General features: G+C 43.6%; 2 protein-coding genes across 2 annotated transcripts in view; both read right to left on the bottom strand.

Moving 5' to 3' along the window:
• SUCLG2 (succinate-CoA ligase GDP-forming subunit beta) overlaps positions 1–20358 on the bottom strand; it is a 138859-nt gene that overhangs the window by 45795 nt on the left and 72706 nt on the right. The window lies entirely within an intron of this gene.
• Positions 3086–5712, bottom strand: LOC140104320 (uncharacterized). The gene is made up of 2 exons (XM_072127815.1): positions 4186–5712; positions 3086–3879 (listed from the first exon to the last, which is right to left on the bottom strand). The coding sequence occupies exons 1-2, from the start codon at positions 5706–5708 to the stop codon at positions 3432–3434; spliced, it is 1971 nt and encodes a 656-aa protein (XP_071983916.1). The 5' UTR covers positions 5709–5712; the 3' UTR covers positions 3086–3431.

The raw sequence follows: 20358 nt of genomic DNA, 5'->3' as shown, positions 1-20358 counted from the left end.
TCAAAAACTGCTCAGCCAAATTTACCGGACCACTGGGGACCAGCCTGGAGCCGCAGTCACTAAGCCGCTGCCAAAAACTCTTCTGACTAACGACTGCAGCCAAGACTTTGAGTTACTGGGGGAGGAGAACACATTGAATAAGGAGTAGCCGGCCGGGGGGACTGGCCGGTGCGGTTTACAGGTTTTACGTCAATTAAATAACTTGATTTAAAAATATACTAATTACCCTCCCGAGAGGCTTGTGGCTTCTCCTGCACCAGGCCAGCCGGGGGAAGCTGGAAGCCATATCTTGCAGATAGCTGGATGACCGCAGCCCGTGTAAGACAGTCTCCGGGAAACTCGGATGCAAGGATTTCATCGTTATCTGCGTGTATGACATTTATGGAAAAGGCAGAAGGTCCGATGTAAAGTCCCTTATCTACGGCTTATGGCCGGCACATGTTCTGCCACCTGCAGATAAGGTGAAGGAAGCCATTTCCCAGCCTGAGCTAATAAAGTATATCCATATCTTACAACAATGTATATACCATGCGCATAAATTATACACTTGGGGGGGGGCGGGGTACAAGGACTAAATGGAAATACACCAAGTACCTGTGACTCTGTAACCTTGTGACCTCCATGTGGAAGACAACAGATCCCTCTCTCATAATCACTAGTTACATCATGGGACCCAAGTGTGTTTAAGGTAACACAGAGGTCATTGTACAGGGAGGGGAGGAGATAAGCTGTGACATCATCTATTGTCAGTAGTGATGTAATGATGGGTCAGTGTTATCTATATAGAGGTCATTGTACAGGGAAGGGGGAGGGGATAAGCTGTGACATCATCTATTGTCAGTAGTTATGTAATGATGGGTCAGTGTTATCTATATAGAGGTCATTGTACAGGGAGGGGGAGGAGATAAGCTGTGACATCATCTATTGTCAGTAGTGATGTAATGATGGGTCAGTGTTATCTATATAGAGGTCATTGTACAGGAAGGGGGGAGGGGATAAGCTGTGACATCATCTATTGTCAGTAGTGATGTAATGATGGGTCAGTGTTATCTATATAGAGGTCATTATACAGGGAGGGGGAGGAGATAAGCTGTGACATCATCTATTGTCAGTAGTGATGTAATGATGGGTCAGTGTTATCTATATAGAGGTCATTGTACAGGGAGGGGGAGGAGATAAGCTGTGACATCATCTATTGTCAGTAGTGATGTAATGATGGGTCAGTGTTATCTATATAGAGGTCATTGTACAGGGAGGGGGAGGAGATAAGCTGTGACATCTATTGTCAGTAGTGATGTAATGATGGGTCAGTGTTATCTATATAGAGGTCATTGTACAGGGAGGGGGAGGAGATAAGCTGTGACATCTATTGTCAGTAGTGATGTAATGATGGGTCAGTGTTATCTATATAGAGGTCATTGTACAGGGAGAGGAGGAGATAAGCTGTGACATCATCTATTGTCAGTAGTGATGTAATGATGGGACAGTGTTATCTATATAGAGGTCATTGTACAGGGAGGGGGAGGAGATAAGCTGTGACATCATCTATTGTCAGTTGTGATGTAATGATGGGTCAGTGTTCTCTATATAGAGGTCATTGTACAGGGAGGGGGAGGAGATAAGCTGTGACATCATCTTTTGTCAGTAGTGATGTAATGATGGGTCAGTGTTATCTATATAGAGGTCATTGTACAGGGAGGGGAGGAGATAAGCTGTGACATCATCTATTGTCAGTAGTGATGTAATGATGGTATTACCATATATACTCGAGTATAAGCCTAGTTTTTAAGCACAAAAAATGTGCTGAAAACCCAAACTTGGCTTATACTCGAGTAAAAAAAAATATAGGTTTTACCAGTTTTTTTTGGTAAAATTAGGGGCCTCGGCTTATATTTGGGTCGGCTAATACTCGAGTATATACAGTATTTTCATTTGTTATCCAGAATTAGCAAGTGTCAGTCTGTCATTAAAGTGGACGATTTCTAAGCGTTTTACTTGAATTTTTTCTCGCCAATTTTCACCTTATGATTTTCTCGTTTTCCGAGTATTTTTCCGTCATTATTTCTACCTTTATTCCAGGTGAACTGGCAAGCTCTCTTGGCGCGGCACAGATTATATAGTGGCAAGAATTGAAAGCGAATAGATTAGAAACTTGAGCGGTATCACTCTCGCTACTCTGCTCAAGTAATTTCCCCCACTGACACTCGGCGTTACGTCTTGGGGGACATTTAACCTCCGGATCTGGACACCGCACTTTAGCGCGGGCACATTTCTTAAGGCGGCAGCAGAGTGGTTACTCCTAGTGACAGTTTTCTAATTATTCTGTCAAGCATCAATCTAAGAAGCTCCCGGGCCGCTCCGGCCATGACTGACAAGGCAATCAGCCCCTTACTTAAAGCTTAAGTATCAACCAATGTTTGGCCGAGCAGCGGAAAAACTATATATCTACATGGAGGAATAAGACTTATATTCACCAATCTATATGGATGCTGCGTATGCGGAGGAGACGCACCATGCATGATAAAGGGGGAGGGGGGTATATAAATCGAATAAGTATCTGACATTTACGGATAGAGATTCTGTCTGTAACATTCACTTTATAGACCGCAATTATTGATTTATAAGCGAAGTCGGGGAATTGACTTAATAGTCGGTTTCTTGTAAGAAAATAGGGTTAAATGGTCCCCAGGGAAGGGACTAAAGTGTGTGCGTCTGCACCTTACAGGGGATAATTGTTTCTTACTAGCCCTGAGCCGCTACGGTACAAAGAGAGTATTAAATATATCATCAGAATCCATCATGATAAACCAGCGACACTTAGGGCTTATTCAGAAAACGCGGATATCAGTGTTCGGTCCATATTGTACACACATACGTTTTTTTTTTTTTTACATCTGTATCCCATCACAGATTACAACACAGAAGGTTTTTTAATGTATACTTTGCTCAACCCGGCTGGTTGCCTGGCAATGTTTGTGTAAAAACGGACTGCATACGGATCTCATCCGTCGCTTTTGCAGATCCATTGACTTCCATGGAGGTCCGTGTTCTGCATGTGAATAAAAAAAAGGAATTAGTCCTTACCGGTAATTCAATTTCCATAAGTCCACCATGACGGCCCCACTGGAGGTTGCTTCCCCTTCCTCTGTAGGGACAGGAAATTGAGAGCATTAAATAGCCCCTCCCTCAACCTCCCACCAGTGTTTATCAAATAACTACACCAGTATAGGTTGCAACATAATTTTATTTTAGTATGTTAAATTTCACATACATAGGCAAAGATCCAAAAATACTTTTATATACATGGGTGGGAAATATCAGGGCCGTCATGGTGGACTTATGGAAATTGAATTACCGGTAAGGACTAATTCCTTTTTTCCATTTCGTCACCATGACGGCCCCACTGGAGACATACCAAATTTATGCCCAGTTTAGGGAGGGACTACAGCCTGAAGCACTTTTCGGCCAAATGCCAGATCTTTGGCAGCTAAGACATTTAGCCTATAGTGCTTTGCAAATGTGACATTTGTACTCCACGTAGTGGCTTTGCAGATTTCTTCAATGGATGCACCTCCTTTCTCAGCCCATGATGTAGACATGGCCCTAGTGGAATGGGCTTTGACAGAGAGAGGTAGTGGAACACCTTTGATTTTATAACATTCTTTAATGGTATCTGTAATCCAGCGTCCAATAGTGGCTTTTGAAGCTTTCTTGCCTTTATTTCTTCCTGCAAATTGAACAAATAAATTTAAATCTTTTCTCCAAGGATTGGATGCTTCGAGATATTTAAGAACAGTACGTCTTACATCCAGTAGGTGCCATTTCTCTTCCACAGGATTTTTTGGATGGCAAAACGTGGGTAAGATTATCTCCTGGTTCCTATGGAAATTTGAGACAATTTTTGGTAAAAAATTTCTGTCAAGTCTGAGCGTGATCCTATCTTCTGACACAGATAAATAGGGTTCACAAATGGACAAGGCCTGTAACTCGCCCAGTCTTCTAGCAGATGTAATGGCGATTAAAAAGGCAGTTTTTTGTGTCAAAAAACGCATATGACTAGGGTCGATCGGCTCGAAGGGCCCCATAGTTAAAGCATCTAGAACTAGAGATAGATCCCACTGAGGGGATGAATCTTTAACAGTAGGACGTAAGCGTGAGCAGGCTTGAAAGAACCTCTTTACCCACCTGTGTTCTGTCAGCGCTGTATCGAAGTAGGCGCTCAAGGCTGAGACCTGGACTCTCAAGGTGCTAGGTCGTAGTCCCTTCTCGAACCCCTCCTGCAGAAAATCAAGAATCTGACAGATATTTGGGGAACCCTGGTTAGGCATATCTTTTGACCAGGAACAAAACTTTTTCCATATTTTAAAGTATATGGCATGGGTTACAGGTTTTCTACTATTCTTTAAGGTTTTTATTACCTTATATGATAAACCTTTTGATCTTAAGAAGGTGCTTTCAGGATCCAGGCTGCTAGGTTTAGGAACCCTGGGTTCTGATGAAGGACTGGTCCCTGATGTAGAAGGTCCGGCCTCCTGGGTAGGATAAACGGAAGGTCCATCGCCAACTTTTGTAGACTTGGGAACCAATTTTTCTTTGGCCAAAAGGGTGCTACTAAGATGAGCTTGGTTGGACTGACTAGTAGTTTTTGCAACACCTTGCTTATCAATGGAATCGGAGGGAAAGCATACACTAGGTCCTGGTTCCAGGTCTGTGAAAAAGCGTCTAGTCCCCAGGGGACTTCTTTTGGGTTCAAGGAAAAGAACTTTTTCACTTTGGAATTCTTTCTGGAGGCAAACAAGTCGATGTCCGGCAGTCCCCACCTTAGAACAATCTCTTGAAAGACTTCCTCGTTCAAGCTCCATTCGTGGGGAAGAATTTGGGACCGGCTGAGGTAATCTGCTACTACATTTTCTGAACCCCTCAGATGGATGGCCGAGATCGACTGGATATTTTCTTCTGCCCAGGAAAATATTTGTTGTGATATTTTCAGTAGCCTTTTTGATCTGGTACCTCCTTGTCTTCTTAGATAGGCAACCGTGGTAGTGTTGTCCGACATAATTTTCACATGGTGACCCTTCAGCTCGCTGGTACAGGATTTTAGAGTGTTCAGGACCGCTTTTAGTTCTCTCTCGTTCGAAGAGGTATGTGCTGTTTCCTGGGTCCAGCAACCCTGGATATATTTGCCCGGAAGGAGAGCCCCCCATCCGGAGCTGCTGGCGTCTGTTTGGATCTGGGTCAATGGCCATTGGACCCAATTTACGCCTTTCCGTAGATTCCCGGGATTTTTCCACCATCTTAGTGATTCCTTCACTTTTGAGGGGATTATCAATGGGAAATGAAGATGATGATGATTTTTGTCCCATTTTGTAAGAATCCATGACTGTAGTGTTCTTGAGTGATTTTGGCACCAGGCCACACTTTGGATGCATGATGTCATGGTCCCCAGAAGACTCATAGCTGTCCTTACTGAGACAGACTTCCTCTTCTCGAATTTCTTGACTTTCCCAAGAAGATTTTTCATCTTTTCTGAATCTCCTATTATTAGGAAGTCGTCTAAGTATGGAATCACGCTGATTTCTTCCGTTCGGAGATATTTTACTACCTCTGCCATGACCTTGGTAAAAACCCGGGGGGCTCTTTCTTCTGGATGGACTGGGCAGATGACATTCAATTTTAGCAGGTCGGAAACTTCCTTCCAAAGGTGACATGTTAGTCTGTCCGATGGTTGCCTGTTGGATGTTATATTTTTCCAATGGGGGAGAAAATTTTCCAATCTTCCCCCCACTCTGGCGTCATTGTTTCTTCTCTTGTTTATTTGAGGCACCAAAAAGAAAGGATTTGTTCTTTCCTCCTTTGGCTGTATTCCAGTACCCCTGTTTCCAGGTCTGCTTGCTCCTGAATCTTGGCTGTTCTTTAGTGGGGCGAAAGCTCCGAAAAATTTGCTTCTTGGGTTGTTGTTTGGCCTCTGGAAACCCCTTCTTTTTATCCGCTGCTTTAGCTAGGATTTCATCCAATTCTGGTCCAAATAAAAAATCACCCGAAAAAGGCAGGCTACACAGTTTTGCTTTTGAGCGCACGTCTCCAGACCATTGCCTCAACCAAAGGGCTCTTCTGGTCGCATTAGATAATGCAGCTTCTCTTGCTGAAAACCGGATGGTTTCTGCTGAGGCATCTGCCAGAAAAGCTGCTGCTGATCTTAATAACGGAATAGAGTCTAGCATTTCTTCTCTGGACGTGCCTTCTCTAAGATGATCCTCCAGCTGTCCTAGCCAAAAAAACAGAGTACGTGATACAGAGGTAGTGGTAATATTTGTTTTTAGGATTGCCATGGAAGCTTCCCAAGCTTTTTTGAGCAAACAATCTGATTTACGGTCCATGGCATCTTTTAGTTGGGTGGAATCTTCAAAGGGTAGATCGGTTTTTTTAACTACTTTAGCTATAGGGATGTCAACTTTAGGAACACTATCCCAGACTTTTGTTTCTTCTGGATCAAATAACATACGGTTTTTAAATTCCTTAGGCATTGTTATACGCTTCTCTGGTTCTTTCCATTCATCCTGGATAAGATCCTTCAAGTTTTCAATAATGGGAAAAACTCTAGCCTTCTTCCTTCTTAATCCACCAAATAATTCATCTACTACCGACCTTTCTTCTATGGTGTCTTCAATATTTAAGGTATCCCTTAATGCTTTTATTAGCCCATCCAAATCCTCATTAGGAAATAAATATTTGGGGTCATTTGGTATTGATTGATGCGTCACCATATCCTGTTCCTCCATGTCTAGCTCATAAGAACAAGAGGGCTGCTCGTCATCTGAATCCAAACATACAGGGTTCTGCCTGACTTTTTTATGTGGTGGGCTCTTTGATGCCCTAATTTCTTCACGCATAACAACACGCAATTCGTCCAAGAATGATGACTTTTCCTCTTTTAGCACTTTATCCAAACAATCTTTGCATAAACTTTTCTTATAATTAATATCCAATTTTGTATTACAAATGTGGCAACGTTTGGATGGTGCCTTCTTAGGTTTTTCTTTATCACACACTTTGGTTTTTTCTTTTTCTTTTACAGGGATATCCTTCTCCTGTTGTTTTTAGAAAAAGAAAAAGGAGTATTGCTTAGTAGAAGCCGACTCCCCACAGCATATAGTGCCAAAACCTATTGGCGTTCAGCTAATGTCCTACTTACAGAGCCCAGGGTTAAGGAACCGAATTCAGCCTCATCCATGCTGGATATTCGCTGCTCCACATAGACCTCAGCAGACCTGCAGACTTGGTGGAAGCTTCTCCTTGCTTACCTTCCGGCGTCTGACGTCATCTTTAATGGCCTGTCTCCTAGGCCGAGACGCTGAGGTCTCTGACGTCACTTCCGGTTCGCGCTCCGTAACCCGGAAGTGACCATGCGCCAGAACGTGCGCGTGCGCCAGAACATGCGCCAGAACATGCGCCAGAACATGCGCTTTATGTGCCGGCAGCCGCGGACCCCCGAGAGGGCCGTAAAAAGCTGCCGGTACTGCCCGATGTCTCCTGCATGCCGCAGGAGATCCAATTTTGGCAATCCGGGACCTGGAGACCCCAAGTAGGACTCACGAGGAGGCCGGACGAGGGAAGCCCCGGGGAAACAAGCACCCACGAGAGGTACGAGGTTCTACCCCCCCCCCCCCCCCCCCGAGAGGAGAGAGAGGTTTACTCTCAACCTTTCCCTGTAGGGACAGGAAAAACACTGGTGGGAGGTTGAGGGAGGGGCTATTTAATGCTCTCAATTTCCTGTCCCTACAGAGGAAGGGGAAGCAACCTCCAGTGGGGCCGTCATGGTGACGAAATGGAAAATATATATTGCATGCTGCAATTTTTTTTTTTTTTTTTTTTTATAGTCAGCACAACAGTGAAAAAAAAAAAAAACGGACTTGTGAACAGACCCATAGAAATCAATGGGTCAGTATGCGGTCTGCAAAAAAATAAATAAATAAAAAACGTTGATACTCATAGTATCCAGGCACCATGACCGTGGTAATCCTCTTATATTTGAAACCCAGAGACTATGAAGTGACGGCACAACTACAGCCTGTACCCGTTACCAGTTTCGGGTACGAGTGTAGCTGGTGCATGTGGTCAATGCTACGCCACCGATGGGCCTCTGGTCCAGGACATACCATCGGTCTGTTTGTGTACAGAGACTATGAAGTGACGGCACAACTACAGCCTGTACCCGTTACCAGTTTCGGGTACGAGTGTAGCTGGTGCATGTGGTCAGTGCTACGCCCCTGCTGAGCCTCTGGTCCAGGACACACCATCGGTCACCACCGGTCTCTGTTTGTGTACAGAGGCTCAGTGGTGGCGTAGCACTGACCACATGCACCAGCTACACTCGTACCCGAAACTGGTAATGGGTACAGGCTGTAGTTGTGCCGTCACTTCATAGTCTCTGTACACAAACAGACCGATGGTATGTCCTGGACCAGAAGCTCATCGGTGGCGTAGCATTGACCACATGCACCAGCTACAATCAAACCTGAAACCGTTAACGGGAACAGGCTGTAGTCTTGCTGTCACTTCACAGTCTCCGTACACAAACAGAGACCGGTGGTGACCGATGGCGTGTCCTGGACCAGAGGCTCATCGTTATCGTAGCATTGACCACGTGCTGCAGCTACAGTCATACCCGAAAAGGGAACAGGCTGTAGTGTTGCCGTCTCTTCACAGCCTCTGTATACAAACAGAAGACGCTGGAGCGCAGAGCTGGACAAGGCCAAGGATAGGCTGTTTGTTATTTTTACATACACTGGGGCCCAGATAAATAAAACCTTAATCCAAGAAAACCCCTACATAACGGTTTAAAAAGAGTCTACGAACTCCCAAATCCCCCTAAAAGCAAAACCAGCATTGCGTTGGGCACTTTATAGACTCATTTCGAACAATCAGGAAGTCCGTAAACAAGGGGGTGATTTCCGATACCCTAAACATAGAAATATAAACTAGAACTAAAACAGCGAAAAAAATGTGATTATCGAACATCGGTAAACGGATTGTAACGTCACAACACCGAGGGGATCGGCTGCCATCCTCATCATAATAAATGGCAATAAATGGGTGGGATGGGAGCACAGCCGGGGTTTGCTGAGTGGATATTTACTCTGGAATATGGAAACCGTAATTATCCAGGGGCCTCGTTCTTATCTACACGAGGATTTAGTTGTGCAACTTAATTTATGACACTGCCGGCTTTGCCAGAAGAATTAACCTGCAACTGGAGATACGCTCACATTTCCACTAGAGACCGTATTCATCATCTCCTTCACAATTTCCAGCTTTTAAAGCATTAACACTGCGCTTTCAACAGAATTGATTACCGACAATACGTTGGCAGGCCGCACACCGCGGAGGCGCGCTGTCACAATCATCCGGCAAAATGTAAATACTCATTTCATGAAAATCTGACGCTACGGATTTTACTGATGCAAATTGTTTTATTAGTGTTGTTTGGAATGAAAGGTAAGAAAATCCAAATTGACCATGTTACAAAAAAAAAACAAAACAAAAAAACATATGGAGTGGCTGGATTGTGTACAGAGGGAGGGGGAAGTGCTCCTGCACAGTTTAACAGCCTGTGAAGCAGCAGCACGGAGGGTGCTCTTGTCACGCTCCCCGGAGAACCTCAGGCTAATTAACCTAATTTTGAAAGTTGATTTTAGAAGGATGGAAGTAACAAATAAAAGAAGATTACCACATTTTTTAGCCACTTACTTTGCAATTTTAGTCAGTTTTATTGCTGTTTTAGCTCCTATCACTCCCTAGACAGGTCAGTGTAAGATTCCAGAGTGTGAGCAGGGACTCTCTAGAAGACAATTCATGACCCCTCTGGTGCTGTAAGATGCAGTGTGCTAACAATGTGCTAAGATTATAAGGCTGCAGGGTTTATCTACACTTTCATTTATCTTCTGAACATTTACTAGTATCGGACACAAAGAGAGAAGCGACAGATCAGAGATGAGAGATGATTAGATCCATGAGATGGATATAAGACACAATGACACTCAGCTCTGCTACCTCACCTAATCAATAAAACACACCGGCAGCTCTGCTATAAAATACCTTATCTGTCTGTAGCTTGAAGAGCAAATCTCTGCACGCTGCTGCTTGCTGGCAGGTCCTGTGTCTGAGCTGGCCTTGTTTTGCAGGAGGGGGTGTGGGTCAGGAGGCAGAATTGTGCAGATAAGCGAAGCTATTAGTGATGAGAATTCCAGCTTTTCTTAGTGAGCTGGCTCATTAGGTTCCGCTCACTAAGAAGAGCCAGCTCTTCTGGCTCCTGAACGGCTCCCGGTTATATGTGTCATAGGCAGGCCAGGAAATCACCTTATTCCACACCACTTTTAACGCGATTGTATCGGGTTAAAAGGGGCATGGTGAGTCGGTTAGGGGCGGGGTTAAGAGAGCCAACAGCTCACAGAGGGGAGCCGGCTCCCATCATCCACGATTGGAGCCAGCTAGTTCGCGAATGTCACATCACAAGAAGCTATTTATGAGAAGAATCCGACCTCTCAGAAGATATATACGGTCTGATCCATGGACAACAAAAACAGTGATACTAAACGTGTTTGGCTCTGAATTATTGTAACTTAGGAAAGTCGAGGCTATAATGAATATTTCACAAACTTTTAGAAAAAAAAATAATCCTCATTAATATGATTCCAAAATAGAGAAAAGACAAAAATAAAAATAGACACACAAAAAAAAAAAACCTACCCAATTATTGCAAATTGCTTTCTAAAGAAACCTAATATCTGGAAACCGCAGCTTTATCTTCCCTGTACAACTATTTCATTTCCGTATGCAAAACCGGCAGCACATGACTGTAGCGGCTTGTTAAAAAAAACGTGATTAGTACAATAAAACATAATTAACAGTTTGTAACACTACCTCCAGGAGACTGGCAAAGCATACAAATTATTGTGACAAACATAATCCGCATTAAATTGGGCTGCGGGATGAATACAGAACACAAATCTCGCTCTGTAACCGATGCCATCTGAGCCGCTTCACAAAACGTCAAAGCGTCGGATCACTGTCTGCCGGAGAAGGATTCCTCCCGATTTGCCTCCTTCTCGGTAACGCCTAACAGGATCTGTGTTCCCAAGTTGGACGTAGATGTAACAAAATGTGGTATTTTATACATCAGCATATAAAATATATGTCTCATTAACTCTAGACAGTCTAAGCATTGGAGGTTTCCAATAGGTTCCTCTTTCTAATTTTTTTTTTTTTAATTACAAAAATCTGATTACTAAAATATAGAAAAAATACTGGGGTGATAAAAAAGTAGTGCCATGTTTTCTTCCCACTGTCCCATTGAGATATCCGTCCAATCTGCCTAGAGTGAAGGGAGGAAGCTGATTGGAAGCCGAGCCATTCCAGAACTAATTTTGCTTTACTAATCAGATTTTTTTCTCATTAAATAGTATAAAAGCATTATAATTGGTCTAATCCTACCAGCACATGTTACAAGGGAAGCAAAAATTTAATGAAAAACTCAAGATACAGGTCATCATTTGAGGACTCGGTAGCAAAACGTCACCGCAGACATCCCCTAACTATTCGTACTGTAGACGTGTGCCAAGAACCACAGCTATCAAATGATCAGTGGAAATGCCAGGAGTTACACCCCCATAGAACCCATAGATCATTAAATCAATGCAATAGAAATTTAAGGGGAGAAAAGAATTGGGCATTTTAAAGGGAACCTGTCAAAAACCGCACAACTGTAAAGCTAAACACATACCTTATAGGGCAGTGGTGGCGAACCTATGGCACAGGTGCCAGAGGTGGCACTTGGAGCCCTCTCCAGGCCATCACCCAGCACAAAGGTCACCATTCAGGACTCCTCCTCCTCCTGCAGTCACAGGCAGCCTAGAACGTGCCATGTTCAGCACTATTTTAAAGGGACTTGAAGAGTAAGGGAGGAGCAAGGAGGTGTGGACAGAGCTTGATTATCATTGAAGCCCCTTCTCAGGGCCTGTTATTCATCCTGTTAAGGGGACCTTAGAGGGAAGCTACAATAATAATCCAAATTTCTCCATCTTTCTACTGTATTGGTGTCTTCCGGACGCCAATACGTTCGAATCTGTGACACAGCAGGGAGCAATAAGTTGCATTAAATTGGCATTTGGCACTTTGTGAAAATATGTGGCTTTCGGTTGTAGTTTGGGCAATCAGTCTCAAAAAGGTTCGCCATCACTGTCTAGGCATGTCTTAAAAATGCTTAAAAACTGGCTTTACACTGAAATAAAAACTTATATTTACAAACCGGTACCAGTCAGGGGGGTGGGATTTGGGGTAGAAGAGTCAAATGAAGTCGGGAGTGACAGGAGGCAGGGAAGGTATCCGTTCGACAAAGGGAAGGAGGCGAGTGCGCCGATGGCAGCACACACAAGGGGCTGGCTGTATACTGGGGGGCAGGGGGCTGGTTATATACTAGTGGGCATTGGCTGGCTGGCTATATACTGGAGGTCAGGAAGCTGGCTATATACTGGGGGCATGGACAGGATAGCTATATACCGGGTGGAGGCTCTGACCAATGCATTTTCCACCCTAGGCTTATACTCGAGTCAATAGGTTCTCACAGTTTTTGTTGTGTTAAAATTAGGTGCCTCAGCTTGTACTCGGGTCGGCTTACACTCGAGTACATACGGTATAAATGTACAACTTTTCATTACACAAACAATATCACTTATTTGCTGAACGTGGACAACTCACTTTAAGGCTTCAATCATGCACCATGGCCTAAACTTCTCTCACCACCAAATTCCTTAGCAATTTCAAGATCCTATCATCATCAGACAGACAGAGGTTGTCCCTTTGTGACTGCTCTATCCCATGTCGAGCCTCCAGCTTAGCGAGTTACCACCTATCTATAATGCCTCGATTCCCAACACAATCACCCCAAAATGGCACAAGATCAAAACCTCAAAATACACAAAAATATCTTTGTTTGTAATGGGGTACAAATATACATAATCAAGATGGGGGTAAAGTAGTTGCAATTGGATGAGTCCAATAAGATATGGAGAAGAGCACCGAGTAGCTCGGAGAGGACCCGTCGGCAGAGTGTTGTGTCTCCCTACAAGACTTGTATTTTGTAATAAGAATTTGCAGACACGGAGAATGAAAGCCCTACAAGTCCTACCTGCACTTCGGAGGGGACGGGGAGGGAGAATTATTTGCTTTTCCCTCAGACAGAACAGTGTGTGCTTCCATGCAAGTCCTTTTAAAGAAAAATCCTTCACAATCCAGAGAGCATATACTCAATCAGCAGTCGGAGAAGAAAAGCTCCAGGGAGCGGCAGGAACTAAACAGTTCTGATAAGGTTCCTACGACTTTCCAACTAAACGGTAATTTGTTCTTTTATGTACCGTCATTGAGAAGTCACACGTTGGGATTCCAAAACCTTAAATCATTTTTTTCCCCACCCTCTCCTTTTCTTCTCTTCGCCGGGTATCACTTATTCAACTCTCATAACATAAGATATTGAATTTGCCCTCTTCACCACTTTTTTATTTAATCAAATTATTGATTTTCCGGCTTCTCCCCCCCCCCCTTACCCGTTTCCTGAACCATGAAAATAGCTGCAGTCTCCGTCAAGGAACATGGGTGGGTGATCGAATTCTGACCAGGCAGATACGGTCATGGCGTTCGACAGGTTCACAAATGTGCGTGTGTCACTCAAGGCGATATTCAGCTAAATGTTAAGGAATATAATCAAGAATTGCATTTCGGGTGCTCTATAAACTCCATTTAATTGCTAATTTGTGGGATATAAATATGTTATGGTGAAATAGGACTTCAATTTCTTGATTTTCAGACCTGGAAGTGACTACAAACACATCTTTCACTCGGGAGGACCCAGAACTGCACAGAAAGCATATTGATTTTAATGGGAATTGTGCAATACTGGAGTTCTCCTGTGGGGGCACTATGGGGAAAAGGGATCACTTGCAGCAAGGTTTACTATTAAAATACCGTGAGTCCCCAGGTTATGTACAAGATAGGTTCCATAGGTTTGTTCTTAAGTTGAATATGTATGGAAGTCGAAACTGTATATTTTATCATTGTAGATCCAGACCAAAAATGTTTTTGTCCCAGCGACAATTGGAGTTTCAAAATTTTTTAGTTGTAATTGGACCAAGGATTAATCCATAAAGCTTTATGAGAAACGCCTTATAGCTGATCATTGCAGTCAGGAGAGCTTCACTAGAGGTCACAGTGGGCAGAGGGGTCAGTCTTTAACTAGGGGTCGTCTGTAAGTCGAGTGTGCTTAAGTAGAGGACCGCCTGTACACATGATTACTAAGTGTCCTAGAAGCCAGATACCTTCTCATCTAATTATTGTTGGTGGTTCTTTTGATAAAAATGTGTTGTAGAATAGGAACAAGTCATATTCTGTCTCCTAGTGCACAGAACTTAAAGGACACCTGTCATCATGTCTGTGTCACTTGTCCTGTCACCTCTACCTGTTGGAGCAGCTCACAAGGATCCCATCCCAGCCTTTATCTAGTCAATTCCTACATTAATCATTGTAAAATTATCTTTTCTTTATTATGTAAATGAGGCTGGTCACATGGTCAGAGGCAGTGATGTCACCCCTGTTACCCCTCCCCTCTCCTCGCCTGCTCAGGTCTGTGTGTAATGTATAGTAAAGTATTACTAGTGTGCATCTGCTGACATGCTGCATCCTCCTAATACACAGAGACACAAACATCAGCTACACAAGTACCTGACATATTCTGCTGTAACATGGCTGCAGCCTGGAGCTGTTGTATCTCTCCTATACACACACAGGGGGCGCCAGCACCAGGAAGCACATCATTATACAACCTCACATCATTATACAGGCTGTCAGTCAAGCACTGGGGGTGTGTCCGTACCTCCCACTCATTAATAAGCTGGACAGCTTGAATATGCTAATGCTTCATTGGACATTTCACAGGTCATTTGCATACAGCTTCAGGACCTCATTGCTTAGGTTTACAGGCATGTAGAGGGACAATGAAGGGATAGAGGCAATGCTCTCTAATGGCAGTTTATGAAAATATATTTAGTTTAGGGGGTTCTCTTTAAAGGAATTTTGTGTTGATTGGAGGTAGGTCACCAACCAGCACTGGTTAAGTAAATGGAAGCCACAGTTGCAAAACCGGTTGCTCCATGTTTTGACGAGACAGTGGCATAATGCGTAGACAAATCCCCCACACTCCGAATTTGGCAATACCCAGTTGTTAGTTACTAGGAGGACTTAAAACTCCTAGAATTAGTAGTTTTGGTACCATATATGCTAATTGGGTTCTCTACTGTCAGACAGGTGGTCCTGGTAGCAAGACTCTACACATCCGGTGGAAGAAATGCAAAAATGTAGACATCGACTACCCAGCAACCGTGGGGGTTAGAGAGAAAATGGCCAACTACTTTAAGATTGGTTGAGGGATGAAAAGAGTTGATGAAGTTGATGGAGGTGATCAAAACTCCGAAGGGAAGGTCATAAGAAATGTGGTTGCTAGAGCTTGTTGATGAAAACAAGAGTATCCAACCCCCCCACCAGAGATGCACCAAAAAACTAAAATAATTATCACAATATATTTCTAGCTCTACAAATCTGGGAGCTAAAAAAAACACACGTCTCGTTGCGGCTAGACACCGTCTTATACCCAATAAAAACAAATATGTTGCTGGCTGTGCAGATTTATGATAATATAGTATAACGTGCTTATAATTAAAAAGACAATCAGTCTTAAATCGAGCCGTCTCTTATGAAGGGTGAAAAGTCAGGAAAAACAGAATGAGTAATACCTGGTCCAGAAAGAAAAGTGTCTGATGGTGGAGGGTCCGAGGGCTAGAACTCAAAAGATCAGAACAGGGGACAAAAAAAAAATCCAGTGAATAGTGAACAGAGTGCAAGTGAGCATGCTCGACCTGGGGGCTCCATTCACTTCTATGGGACGTCTGGGACATCAAACAAGAATAACTGCAATTCTACTGATCATCGGGAATGTTGGCGGTGCCATCAGGAAAAACAACTGCAATCAGACACTACCAATAGGTAAAGTTTCTACCCCTTTGAATCCACACGTTTGTCCTGGAATTACCGCCTCCCCCCACCACCACCCAAGTCATTGCTTTCCATATCTCCACCCAATACAACTACCCATGCTTCAGATAATTATGGGCTCCTCTTAAAACCTTTGCATTCTACTACTTCTATTATATAATGTATAAACACATTGACAAAGGGGTGTGTCCTTATATAAGAATACCTTCCCATTTATCAACAGTGTAACATGCCCTCCTGATGCAGAAAACGGCAGAGTTAAGCTGGTGGCACAATTTTGCATGGAAGACCTGCAAAATAATGTGGCTATTGCAGGACAAGACCGATTGAGGCTTCCACAATGTGCGGTTGCCCGATTGTAAGTAAATTGTAAGTTTGTATTATATTGTATAAATGCATAAAAATTGAGAATTGTTATTAGGGGAACAATGTTTCCTAAAAACCCATCTAAGTCCGGCCCCTTATCAATTAGCAATGAACATCTCTCACTCTGGAGGACCCAACAGGGTCCAAGTGTTGCAGGTAAGTGTAATGATTTTAATGAGAACTGTGTAATACTTTATTTCTCCTGAGGAGGCGCTGCAGAAAAACACTTCTACTGAGAATACTGGGGCACATTTACCATGGGTCCGCACAACACATTTCCGTCGGGTTTCTTAACTATTTTCAATTTGTGCCGCATTTAACAGGGTTTTTTGGCGCACGCGATCAGATTTTGACGCAATCGGGACGACTTTCCACAAATTAGGGGGCTGACTGATTCGGACTAAGCGCGGGATTTTAAATTCAAATTGTGTCGCAAGACCAAGCACTTACATGCACCAGGAAGAAGAAGGTGAACTCCGGCGGACCTGAGCGGGGAAGCGGCACGTGCAGGATATTGGACTTATGATATTAGTGAATTGCGCCGGACTTCATCCTCGTCGGACAACGCACTTTGGGGATTGCAACAGGACCGGGTAAGTAAATGTGCCCCATTGAGTTCAAAAAGGAAAAAAACCCTTTTTTTCTGCATCCGACATGATCATCTTCAAGGGTCAAAGTGAAAGACCCCATTTTATACTTTCACACAAAGTCAGAAAAAGTTGAACTCCCTCTATGAAACCCTTACGAAACCACCATCTGACTAATCTACGATATGCCTGCACCGCAGCTAGATTTACATACGTTGTGCCAAATGATCCCTTAAACGGCCAAAAGCTCTGGAATAGAAGGTTGGGGGGGGGGGGGGGGACCATTAAAAAGCTAACGGCTCGCGTGGAGCCTCTTGACCCGATTTTCAAGCTTAATTCGCATTATGGCTTCGATAAAATGTCATTATTTTGCTCAATGTAAAATAAAAGACGGATTAGCGAACGCTACGAGCTACCCACACACCATCTGAAGGCTGTATTTTGTAACAAGTAAGGAGAGTAAATTAAATCATAGCCAAATGCTCAGGAAAGAAAAGAAGAAAATTGGGGAAGGTGGGGGATTTGGGGGGGGGGGGATGGAGGTAGAAATAAAAATCATGCTTTAAAGGGATTAAATGCTCGGGGAACAATAACAGGTTACAATCCTTCTGTGAAAAACTAAATTCCTAGTAATTTTACAAAGGGAGGAATGAATTAGACAACCTCTGTGATTGTAGTACATGGCGGATCTGGAGGAGCAAGCGGGGAAAATTATACACTGTAAAACATAATGGAGGGGAAACTAAGAGGAAGCGAATGGGGGGGTAAAGTTTCTGCAGCTATTATGGACCTTAAAAGGTTACAAGAAAATTAAAAACACCAACAAATATACCTATATGTTATTATAGCTATAGGAAGACTTCGCCGGACTGGTCAAGTGAATAGGGCCATGGCGCCATGCCCTGCTTGAAATAGTGTTGCAGCCCAATTATGTTCGGGATCAGTCATAAGCCCAGAGGTACCACCCCCACAATCATTAAATGATGGTATGACCCAGTATGACATCACTTTCAATGATGAATATAAGGAGTCATTACCGAGTATTCTTTTATGCTCCTCATACTCTTCTCAATTATCGTGCCATCAATGCTGTTATGACAGTCTACTTTATATACGGCATACAGGAAACATCTGCTCAGTCAATCATCAGCAGACACGATTGGCTGAGTGAGATTTCATGAATGTTAACAACAAGCCTTTGACGGTCGAGGACTGTGGAGGCCACAGGAAAAGAAGAGTAATAGAGAGCCACTGGACATAAGTTTGGAGGGAGCTCTCATGCTACAGCTCCTCCTATTCAACCGAGCTCAGAAATGTAAATAAAGAAGCACGGAGAGTCTGCACACAGCACAAAAGTAAGTCGCAGAAATGCAGAATCGCTTGACAAACATTCAGGAATTATACACAAGGCAATAAGGGAGCATGGGCAATTTATGCAAAAGTGGGGCCAATCCCTGTAATGAACTACGTATAGGGGTCTTCCAGGACTACTGCATGTTCCATATACTTCAATAAGAGCAGCATCTTGAAGTCTGGACGACCAGCATACTTTGATAGGAGTCTTTCCATTGATAGCTCCAATCTCCTGATCGGCAATGGTGGTGGATGATGCAGTGCTGCGGTATAAAGCATGGTGGAGGAAAATGGAGATGCTTTATACAACCAAATGATCAAAAATCAAGTAATTTTTATTCAATCCGTCTCACTTTACAGAAGCGCAACCTTTATTTCCAACAATATGCACATACTAACAACTCGGGCAATGATCTCCCCAACCAGACTCAACCCCACACGACGACTGTGTGAGCGATTAGGACTTTGAGGGGTTTTATTTTGTCTATGAAACCCACAAGCTGTTATTTATCCTCTCGCTAAAAGCAGGAAAAAATTCAATAATCGCGTTTAACCTTCTGTAGAACGAGTTCAACTCTTAAATGTGTTAATTACAGGCTGTTTACAGACGTACGGCGAGGTCTCCAATTATTCCGGCGCAGCCACAGATGTTTGCTCGGAAACAATTTTGCTTTTGTTTTAATTGAGGAGAGAAGCCGAGGAAAGGTGCATCGCCTGTGATAGCGATTAATAGGGAGGAAGAGAAAAGAACTCCCTGATAAGCCGAAAATAAAATAATTAACCTAGGAGAGAGCGGCGAGAAGCCTTAGGGAGGATTGCCAGCGCCAGGCAGAGCCCTCTCCGGATTTCACCCGTGCTAGCTGTAGATAATGCAGAGAATTCAGATACATAGGCGGGAGTGTGACAAGAACACCAGGGCCGGGCAGGCTCTGACACCGCTCCGCCGCTACCAGGATTCGGGGAAATGTAATTCTATTAGCTGGAGATAGCAGGGACTCCGGATTTCTTGGGATTAGACCACGAGACGTAACCTACGTGATCGCAGAAAATAAGACTTTTTTGGAAAGAAAAAATGTTAACTCCTTTGAGTAATATAAGCAAAAAGAGACTGCGGCTCTGGAGACGTATTTTTGGAAGAGAATTTATTAGGATTGTCCCGTAATAATCCCATAAAACAAGTAAAGTTTGTGTTAGCCACAAGCGGATCTGATGGTCAGGTTTGGCATTTGTGTTTAGCCGCCTGAGCTGGACATATTGCCTGATTGAAGGCCCAAGCGCCAATCTGGCAAAGGGATGCTCCTCGCCTGTAGCCTTGGTCAGTCGGTCAAGCCCGAACGCCAAACCCAACCATCGGGTCGGCTCATCTCTACTCATGGCCATTGCAATGTTTGGTCTGTGTGGTGGGTCAGGATTCAGGATTCCAGTCCCATACTATACCTTGGCCTGGGTTTATATATGATGTTTAGATAGGGAAATAGTCATCATAAATACAATCCTTATATAGCCGCCGTCTGAGCAGCAGATGCAGAGTTTATCTCCATAACCCGCACCCACTCTTAATCGAGGGTCTTCTAGTCAACCCACTGTATACAGGTGGAGAAAAGCGTGGACATGTATATGAGAACCAAGATAAGAGACCAAGACACTTGTTCAACTTTGCAAGACGTCAACCAAAAGCCGCTCCAGGCAGTACCTAGGTGAGGAAGGACCAAGTAGAAGGACATACATCTATCAGACATTTGAGGATTATCCTGGGGATTGGACATCCTTTTCTAAAGTGTAATTTTTTCATAATGCCATAAAAATCTGAAAGATGCAAGTCTCGCCTCTGGAAAAAGCACCTGTATCAAGAACAGGGGTGGGGGTTAGTTGGGAATATTCCAATGACTAGGACATCAAAAGTAGCTGGACATGAACATCTCAAATAAAGCAGAAGACGACACAATAATCTGTTGAA

Source organism: Engystomops pustulosus, chromosome 10 (genome assembly GCF_040894005.1).
Source record: "Engystomops pustulosus chromosome 10, aEngPut4.maternal, whole genome shotgun sequence".
NCBI lineage: Eukaryota > Metazoa > Chordata > Amphibia > Anura > Leptodactylidae > Engystomops > Engystomops pustulosus.
This window is presented reverse-complemented; position numbering and strand designations above follow the sequence as displayed.